The sequence below is a fragment of the Alligator sinensis genome, unplaced genomic scaffold (assembly GCF_000455745.1).
Source record: "Alligator sinensis unplaced genomic scaffold, ASM45574v1 scaffold647_2, whole genome shotgun sequence".
NCBI lineage: Eukaryota > Metazoa > Chordata > Crocodylia > Alligatoridae > Alligator > Alligator sinensis.
The window spans coordinates 2415798-2425175 of record NW_005841832.1 but is presented as its reverse complement, the minus strand read 5'-3'; the positions used below and the strand labels follow the sequence as shown (position 1 = coordinate 2425175).

The 9378-nt window shown below is 57.4% G+C and overlaps 1 protein-coding gene across 1 annotated transcript; it reads left to right on the top strand.

Annotated features, from left to right (window-relative positions):
* The first annotated feature begins 5424 nt into the window (after nucleotides 1–5424).
* ASPDH (aspartate dehydrogenase domain containing) lies at nucleotides 5425–9366 on the top strand. Its single transcript, XM_014527937.2, has 8 exons — nucleotides 5425–5521; nucleotides 6118–6188; nucleotides 6461–6605; nucleotides 6957–7041; nucleotides 7463–7612; nucleotides 7863–8089; nucleotides 8520–8677; nucleotides 8957–9366. Exons 1-8 carry the CDS (start codon nucleotides 5496–5498, stop codon nucleotides 8992–8994), a joined length of 900 nt encoding a protein of 299 aa, XP_014383423.1. The 5' UTR covers nucleotides 5425–5495; the 3' UTR covers nucleotides 8995–9366.
* The last annotated feature ends 12 nt before the right edge of the window (nucleotides 9367–9378 follow it).

Sequence of the window (9378 nt, the reverse complement as noted above, 5' to 3'; positions counted from 1 at the left end):
TGGGCCACACAGTGCCCTGTGACTGTGCCCCTGGCACTGCCACAAGGTGACTTGTTGGCTCTGTCCTCTCTGTGACCTTGGGGACAGCTCTGAGAGACCCTGCCTGCTGTCAGGGAGGAGTTTTATGGCAAGGTTAAAGGACCTCTAAGAGATACCCAGGCAAGTGATTCCACAGAGGCAGAAAGGGGCACCTGTGGCATTGTGGTCAACTGCATCCCATCCACAAGGAGGGTTATGGGGGAGGAGAGGGGGGGGCAGTGTGCAATGCATTATGGGTAATGTGCCCTGGCCTAGTGTGCAGTACATTGTGGGTAACCCACCTTGGCACCAGGTAGGGTTATGGCTTCAGGAAATTCCTTCTCCCTTCTCCCCAGCACCTTCCTGCTGCTTGCTGCCACGTGAGCTTGTTCCTGGGCCCCCCTGAGCATGTCTGGCTGAATTACAGCCTGTCACTGCTGGCCTGAGCTGGCAGTGAGGGGAAGGAGCATCGCTTACAGCTGTACTTGTCCCTGCCCATGCCACCCCGCCCGCCACTGTCATCACTGGGGCTGGCAGCATGAGTTGGACTATTGCTGTGGGGGGAGGGGAGCCAGCTGCCCCCCCAAAACCCTGCTCCACTGGCTGCAGGGTTGCTGGCACTGCTGGCAGCTCTGTGTGGTGCCCCCCTGAAGCAGGGTGGATAGGGATATGCTGGCATCATGATGGAGCCTGGAGCCATGTAGTGTGAGCACCAGGCTGGTCACTGTAGGTAGGTTGGGAGGTCATTGGAGTAGGGGGGGGAGGCGGCAGATTTCCCATGGTGGGTGGGTGGTATTTGCCTTAGGGCCTATCAGCCTCCACTTCCCCACCCTTCTGGCAGTCTGGCCATCAGTGCATACACACCCTTTGGTCTGTATACTGGTCTCTGGATACCCACCTCTGTCTGGCCATGCACATCCCTCTGTTGATCCATCCGTCTCCACGCACCCGATTCTGCGCATTCACATGACGCCCATCTCTGCAAGGACTCACACTCACCCTGTAGCACAGCCAGACTCCATGTCACAGACAATCAGGGCGACATGTGACCAGCCAAATAGCCCACCGGGAATTGAACCCAGGTGTTCTGGCTCTCCTGGTGCTGAGATTCACAGCAAGACAGGTGTGGAGGGGTCCACCTCCTGAGGCAGCTCTGCTTGGGGAGCAGCAATGATCTGGGAGCCAGGACACCTGAGTTCTATGCTGGCCCTGGAAAGGCAGGGAGGTGTAGTGAGATAAAGACAGGGGTGCTTGTATCCCAGCTCTGGGTGGATCATGGATCTTGTTAATTAGTGCAGGAGATGCTGGGAGCCAGGACTCCTGGGTCCTTGCTGCTTTGGAGAAGGCAGAAGGGATAGAAGCGGCTAGTAGTGATGCCTTGGGCTGAGCAAGGGAGAGTTAAGAGAGGCTAGGGGTTAATGAAGGGCCTCTTAGCTCCTCCCCTCATATATGTGTGTTTGCACAGCTTTGTGACAGCAAACCTGGCTGTATGGGGCCTTGCACTTGCTTCTCTGTGTAGGCTGAGACCCCTGCCCTGGCCATCCGTGGAGAAGGGGGAGGGGAGGGGCAGGGTTGACAGGGCTCCTGTTTCCATGGATAAAAGGATCTCATCATGAGGGACCGCAGAGCTGTTTGGGATGGAGCCCTACAGCTCCCTCCCCCCCAACTACTTACCCCATTTTCACCAGAGACATGGGCCCGTGGGCAGCAGGCTGTGTCCCTGCGCTATTCCACAGTAATTAGCACCTGCAGCCTGTAATTTGCTCTGAAGCTGGGGCTGTCAGGGCTGGGGGCTGAGGGGGGTGGGGGTTCAGGCTTTGTTGATTTGTTGATTATTTTTATTTCCAAGTTGCAGCCAGTGGGAGCCTTGCTTCTGCTCAGGGACCTGCAGCAGGGGAGATGGACAAGGCAGTTATGTGGGGTGGGACATTTGCTTTCATGCAGATGGCTGGAGTTTCTGGTGAGGATGGGGACAGTGCTAGAGGACGAACAGGTGTTGCCTCAGCCCTGAATGGACCTATTGCTGTGCCTGAGATGGGGACACTCCTGGGATAAGCAGGGCATAGATCCTTCTGCCACTGAGACCTTGCTGTGCTGCGCAGATACCCCTGGGACTAAGAGTGGGACGCTGGCTGGCCTACTAGGAACTGCCCCTGCCACAGAGCAGTCACAGCCCAGGTAGAGGGCAGGAGAGAAACTGAGGCCTAGAGAGAGAAAGACAGGGACCCTTTCCACAGCAAGATGGGGGCAGAGCTGTGAATGCAGGAGCCCTGGCTCCAGGCCCTGTGCTATAACCACCAGATAACACTGCTTCTCCCTCAGTCATATCCACGCACGACCCCCCAGTTATAACTACAGGTAACGTGTCTCTCTCATGCAGGCATGTGTGCACACACTTCTAGATCATGCTTGTGCGGTCTCACTGAAATGATGTCACCGATGTGTGCGTAAGAGCCCACAGGGTTAATGGCAGCGCTGTGAGTGTATGTGTGTGCCTGCGTAATCACACGCATGGAACTGGAATCTTCTATGTGGGCACAGAATCTTTGATGTGGAGTCAGGAGTGTGCACCACACTAGTGCTGGGAGATGAAGGCATGCAGATGTAGATGGATTGATAGGTGCCCTGTAATACATGCATACCAATGCATGAAGAAACACAATCCTATGTGTATGCATGCACTCAGATGCACTTACATATATTCATGTGTGTACATATGTGCCTCTATGACACTGGAAACCGACATGCATGTGTTCTTGAACAGGTTGGCCCTGTTTCTCTCCCTCTTGCTGTTGATCTGGCACGATTACACACACACACACACACACACACACACACACACACACACACACATGTCCATGTATAGACTGACTGTACATACACATGCCCTTGTACACATTGGCCTAACTGTACACACATGCATACGTGCCTTGTGCAGATTGACACAGACACCCACAAACATACGTGAGTACCTGTGCCCATGTGCAGACACACGCGCACGCGCACACACACACACATGCCCTTGTTCACACACAGAGGCATGGAGATATGCATGCGCACACACATGCATGCACACACATGCGCACACCCCTGTGCAGACTGACAGTCACACCCACACATGTCTTAGTGTCCTGGTGCAGACTGCACACACACACACACACACACACACACACACACACACACACACATGCCCTTGTGCACATTGGCACAAACACACAGTCACACACTTGTGCCTTGTGCAGACTGCTGTGAGCACACTTGCCTGCTGCTGCCCCCTCTTCCCGCCCCCTGCCAATCTCCCTGTGCAGCACTCTCTGTTCGGTCACCGGAGTGTGGATGGCATGGGGAGGAGGGAGGGCTGGCTCTCTGGCAGCCCCCTGGTTGCCATGCCGACGCTGGCACGGAATGAAAAGAGCAGCCTGGCAGCGGGGCTGAGCCAGTGAGAGCCCCATTGATACATGGGGGGCATGCGGCCCTCCCAGCCCCATTGAGATGGGGGCCCTGGGTATGATGCTCCCCAGGCTCCAGAGATTTGCTTGGGGGTGGGGGAAGGGCAGGGACATGATGGGTGGGATACGGTGCCCCTCACTCAGCTCACAGCCTGGGGATGGAGAAGCTGTGGGGCTGGCCTGGGCACTGATCTGCCTTATGCAGCTGCTTGATCCCTGGCCCTCCCCATGCCTCGCCATGGGATAGAGGGGAAGTCCCCATGATACAGCTGTGATGGGACAAGCCTCGGGGTGGCTTCACATTCCAGGTGAAAGAGATACAGGCCTCTCTGGACATCTGTCCCTTGTACCACCAGTCCCTTGCTTCCCAGTGTCTGCATCTCTGTGCACAGCTTTCAAGCCACTGCTATCAACCAGTCATCCCTACACTCGGCTCAATTCCCCCTCCAGCTAGCCAGTCGCAGCACCCTTCTTTTCCTTCAGCCATCCATCTGTCTAGCCAGCCAGCCAGCCGGCCCTGCCACCTTCTCTTCCTTACATTCATTCAGCCCTGCATACCCTCCATCCATTCATCCCTCCCTGCCTCCCTTCCCACACACCCTTCTTCATCCAGCCAACCATTCATCCTTCCCCATACACCCTTCCTATCCATCCATCTATCCAGCCAGCCAGCCCCACCCTCTCTCCTCCCTCCCCACCCCCCTCCTCAATGTGCATTCATGAGTACAAAAAGAAGTCTGCACAGATGTGCACACACCTGCAACCCCAGCTAGGCTGGGCTTCACCGTTCCCAGGGTCTCTGCCTGGTGCCTGCTGGCTTGGCAGACGGGGCCCTGGTGCAGACTGCCTGCCTCCTTGTGCTGTGTGCTGGGGAGCAATGCTGGGCCGTGAGTGGGCATGTGGCATTGTACATCCTGTGCATTATGCTACCCTCATGTAGGTGAGGGCCTTGCTGAACTTGTTGTGATGGGGTGCAACTCATTTCTAGGCGGCTCCTCAGCCCTTGTGCGACCCCACTGGGGCTTGAGGAATGGCAGTGCAGTGCCTCTCACTGGACACCTGACCCTGCTCTGCTTGGGATTATTTGATGCCATGTGTTGGCCTGAGCTGGAGCAGTGATAGCCCCCACAGGTGGCCCAGTGCTGGAGGGATGGGGGCAGCACTCCCAGCCACCTGGAGCTGCTACTTGTCCCTTTGCAGTACAGCATCAGAGCAGCCCTGGTCCTGGAGCACTGGGTGCAGAGTGAGTGGGGGAGGTTGGGGAAGAAGGGGAGACACAGGTTCCCTACAGGGGATCACAGTCCTTGGCCTGAGCACTTCACAGCTGGGACATAGCAATCCATACAACACCAGGTTTCAGGGACCTGTGTGGCACCAAGGCTCAGAGACCCAAAGGATACTAGGTAGGAGAGGCCCAGGAAGAGCAGCCCCCCCTTTATTTTAACCCACCAATCCCATCTTCCTCTTCCAGAGCTGGGAACCCTGGAGACAGACACTGAGGCTAAGGGAGAGCTGTAGCTATGTGGTTCTCCCTTCTGTGTCCTTTCCTGTCTACTGGGGGCTCCTTCCCCAGTGCTGCCCCAGGGGAGCATTAGCACTCAGCTTTTGGCCCTGGCTACAGGACAGTGAGTGGGGTTTGGCCTGGGCCCTGCAGAGCCTGGTGAGGAGTGACTGGGTCCTTCTGCTCTGCCTCTGCAGCACCAGCAGTTCTGTCTCACAGGCCTGTAGTGCCACCTTCTGCCGGGCTAGTCACACTGCATCAGTGTGCATCCAGTTAGTGCAGCTCCGTGGTCCCATGGTCTTCCCAGTGCAAACTAATGCAGGGGGTCCTGGCACTGGAGGGGGCATTATGGGGAAAGGGTGGGAGTTGACTTGCCACATGTCTGACTGCTTTTATAAGTGGATCACTCTGGGTTGACCATTAACTTTGCCTTCGTGAGGACGGGGCAAAGGTCTCTGGCCCACAAGTCACTGCGGCTGAAGCAGGGGCTGCAACAGGCTCAGGACAGCGTCCTACAGACCCTGGGAATGTTGCACCAACCCTGCTGGGACATGTATGTGTGGCGACTGACCAGCAGAAGTATATGGGGTAGAGAGAGTGGTATATACAAGGAAAGATGGGTAGATTGAGTGTATGAGGATGGATAGATGGATATATAGGCAGCCAGAAACGTATGGGGATAGAGAGAAAGATATACACAGGGATGGATGGAGAGAGGTGTAGAGAAAGAGAGAAGGTGTACACAAGGGAGGATGCATAGACAGTGCATGGGGTTGGATACATAGACAGGAAGACAGCGCATGGGGATAGATAGATAGATAGATAGATGCAGTGTTGAAGTGGTGTTATTGTCATGATGGCCCAGGAGATTTACAAAAGGCAATAATTCTTGTGGGTGATCTCTTTTATTGGATCAAGTGTATGGTTTGTATAGACATAGGCAAGCTTTCAAGTATCATGGTAGTCCAATGGCCTGGTCCCCTCTGACCCCTTTTTGCCCCACAGTACTGTGTGTGTATGTGTATGTGTGTGTATGTGTTGGGGGGGGGGAGGGGGGGAATCACCCTCTCTGACCACCCTAGGACAGTATCCCACCTGGCACATACCCCCTACCCCCACAACATTACGTGTTCTTGTGTCTTGGCCCAGACCCAAGTCACCAAGGATGTCCGCAGGGCCAAGGCGGCGCCGGGTCGGGATCGTAGGCTTTGGACACTTAGGTGTGTTGCTCCCCCTGCCCCCCCTGCTTGTTGCTTCCTGGGAGTCTGGGCCCATAGGCCCTGGTGGGGATGGGCTGCTGCTTCCATAGAGGGAGTCCCAATGGCTGGCTGGGGATGAGCTGGATGAACTGATGCAATGTGTGGGAGCTCAGGATGGGGTGAGGGGCAAGCGGATCGGGGTGTTGCCCAGCCCCGGACATCACGATGGCAGCTGCTGCAAAGGACTCCAAGGGAGTTGCCCGTGGCGTCTGTGATGCTCCCTTTGCCTTCAGGCCAATACTTGGTGCAGAGGCTGCAGGATGATGGCCTCCAGCTCGGCCTGGAACTTGCCTTTGTTTGGAACCGGGACTCACGGAAGCTGCAAGGGCAGGTTCCCTCTACGCTCCAGCTGCTGGACCTGGCTGGGGTGCCCCAGAGGTGAGCCCCCCCTAATAGGGACCTTCCTTGAACTTCAAGTAGGCCTCAAAAAGCCCCTCTGAAATCTCCACGGAGCCTCCATAAGGACTGATCCCCAGGGGCAGTGGGGGAGAGCAGAGGTGGGTCCCTGGGCTCGTGGTATCTAGGCTCAGATGGCCACCCTGAGGCTCACTGGAGCCAGGTGCTGGGGTGGGGCACGAGTGGGTTGTGTCCTGCCAGTGACAGACTTTTCCAAGGAGCGGTGGGAGGGAGTACTGAGCAAGCTCCTGGGGTGCTGCATGAGCACTGGCCTGGCACAGGGAAGGCAAGGATTCCATTGACTCCTACTGTTATACTACCTTGTCCCCACAGGGCTGTAGATCTGGTTATAGAAGTAGCACATCCCTGCATTGCCCAGGAACATGGAGAGGCCTTCCTGGCCCATGCTGACTTCATGGTGAGGTCCTGGCCCAGCCCAGCAGCAGTGACACCATGAGGCTGGTGGGGGGGAGGGGGGTACTGCGAGAGGGGATGAAGCCCTGAGGATTCTCTAGGGGCACTGGAGTATTGTGGAGGAGTTGGTTCAGGGGGGCTCCCAGTGCGAATGGGGATGCTATGGAGGTGGGGATGCTATGGGGTGTCTGGCAGGAGGCGGCCTATGGGGAGATAGATGGGTGTTCCCTGGTTACCCTGGGCATTATGCAGTTGCCAAAGGAGTGCTGGGGGAAAGCAGGGTGCCCTGGGGTGTTGTGGATGGTAAGGGTGTTGCCCTGGGAAATGGAGAGGGCTACAGGAAAAAACAGGGTGCCCCAAAGGGTTGGGGGTGCCCATGGGGCTGTGGCTCTAGGCAACCTCCTACAAATAGCTTTCTCTGCCAGGTAGGCTCCCCTACAGCCCTGGCTGACCACGCCACGGAGACTCGGCTGCGAGAAGCTGCCCGGCGTGGGGGACACACCCTGTATGTGCCCCGGGGGGCACTGTGGGGCGGGGAGGACATCCAGCGCATGGATGACAGGGGCATGCTGCAGGTGGGGGCTGGGGCCTGCCTGGGGGGCATGTGGCCCTGGGTTGGGGAGGAGAGGCTGACTCTGGGCTCAGGGGCAGACGGGGGGGACGGGACTGTGCACCTCAGGGCTGGGTGGGGGTTTTGGGGTGCTCTCTGCCCTGCTGGGAATTAGGGGGCTGTCTCTGTTGCTTGGGGCTAAGCAGGGTTTGGGGAGGACTCTGTGAGGTGAAGGCTGCATCTCCTCCAGGTCTGACCCTGCTGTCGCTTTCCAGGGCCTCAAGGTGACAATGCTGAAGCACCCTGACAGCTTCCGGCTGCAGGGGGAGCTGCAGGTGCGGCTGCAGGGGGCACAGGCCATGCGGACTGTGTTGTACCAGGGTCCTGTGCGGGAGCTCTGCCCTCTGGCCCCCAACAATGTCAACACCATGGCAGCTGCCTGCATGGCTGCTCCCAGCCTGGGCTTCGACCAGGTGCAGGGCTGCCTCATTGCTGACCCCAGGTGAGTTTGGCTTTTGCCCAGCTCCCTGGAGCCTCCAACATTGCCCTGCACCCCAAGGGCCTCAGTGGTCTGCGCTCCCCTGGATCTTCCTAGCACCCTGTACCCCCACTCCACAGCAACCTCCTGCCACTGCCTTGCACCACCAGACTCCAGCTGTCTGTCCCCTCCCCTGGATCCCCTAGTATTGCTTTTCACACCCCAGACCCCTTGGCACTGCTCCGTACCCACAGAAGCTCCCAGCTGCCCCAACTCCCTTCCAAGCACTTCTTGGCACTCCTGGGTTCCTGCATCCCTGAGACCCTCCAGCCAGTCCTGAATCCCTAATACCGTCTTGCACTTCTGGGTTTCTCAACACTACCCTGAACACTCTCCACCCTTGTACATCAGCCCCCCTCACTCTGTGCCCCTATTGCCTTCCCTGCCCCTGCAGCCTCCCAGACTGTCATGTGGTGGAGGTAGAAGTGACAGGCCCGACCAGTGGGCCAGGGGGCCAGGCCTTCACTGTCACCAGCAGTCGGAGGAATCCGGCTTTCCCTGGAGCTGTCACAGGGAGTGCTACTTTTGTCGCCTTCTGGAGCAGCCTGCTGGGTAAGCAGATCTCATCCCTCCTGGATGAAGGAGAATCCTGTGATAATCTAGTGTTTGGTCAGCCCTGGGAGCTGCAGGCACAACTCATGCTGGGGACCATCAGTGTTTGGGGGTGGGGGCCTGGGCTAGGTGCCTTCCTGGAGGAATTGAGGGGTGGGGATAATTCAGAGCCTTAAGTCTTTCTTGTGGGAAGTAGTCCCAGCATTCCCCGGGCAGGGTTGGGAGCCCTGAACCCTGAAGACCAGCTTCTATGACCACTCTTCCTTATTTCCCTTTCAGCCTGCCAGGGCCATGGAGGATGTGTTCGCTTGTGCTGATATGGTCAGAACCAAAAGCATCACAGACTAAGGGATCTGGGCCAAGCCATGAGGGCTGGGGGCGGGTGTGGGGTGCCATCATATGAAGGAAACATTAAATATGCCAACAGCGCAGTAAGGCCCAAGAGTGAGTGTAACTTCAAGGCTAGGGGAGGAAGGGACCGTGGTCTCCATTGCCTTCACCAGCCTGGTGTGACCAGCTGTCCCAGCCCCGAGGGTGCGGAGAAAGATGCTCTCTGGGAATGGAGGGCGGGGGCGGGACCTAAGGCTCCTGGGTCCTATCTCCGCAGCTGAGCAGGCGGGTCCATGGACCGCTATGGGAACCGGGTACTGGGGCAGTGGGACGAGGCATGCCAGGGCGGGCCCTGGTGCATGCTGGGTTTG

Bases quoted from the DNA above. Each gene is read 5' to 3' on its own strand.
- ASPDH (XM_014527937.2), top strand. From the start codon at position 5,496: ATGTTGCACCAACCCTGCTGGGACAT. The intron at 5,522-6,117 runs GTATGTGTGGCG...GTCTTGGCCCAG, and splicing joins CACCAACCCTGCTGGGACAT to ACCCAAGTCACCAAGGATGT. The intron at 8,678-8,956 runs GTAAGCAGATCT...TTTCCCTTTCAG, and splicing joins CTTCTGGAGCAGCCTGCTGG to CCTGCCAGGGCCATGGAGGA.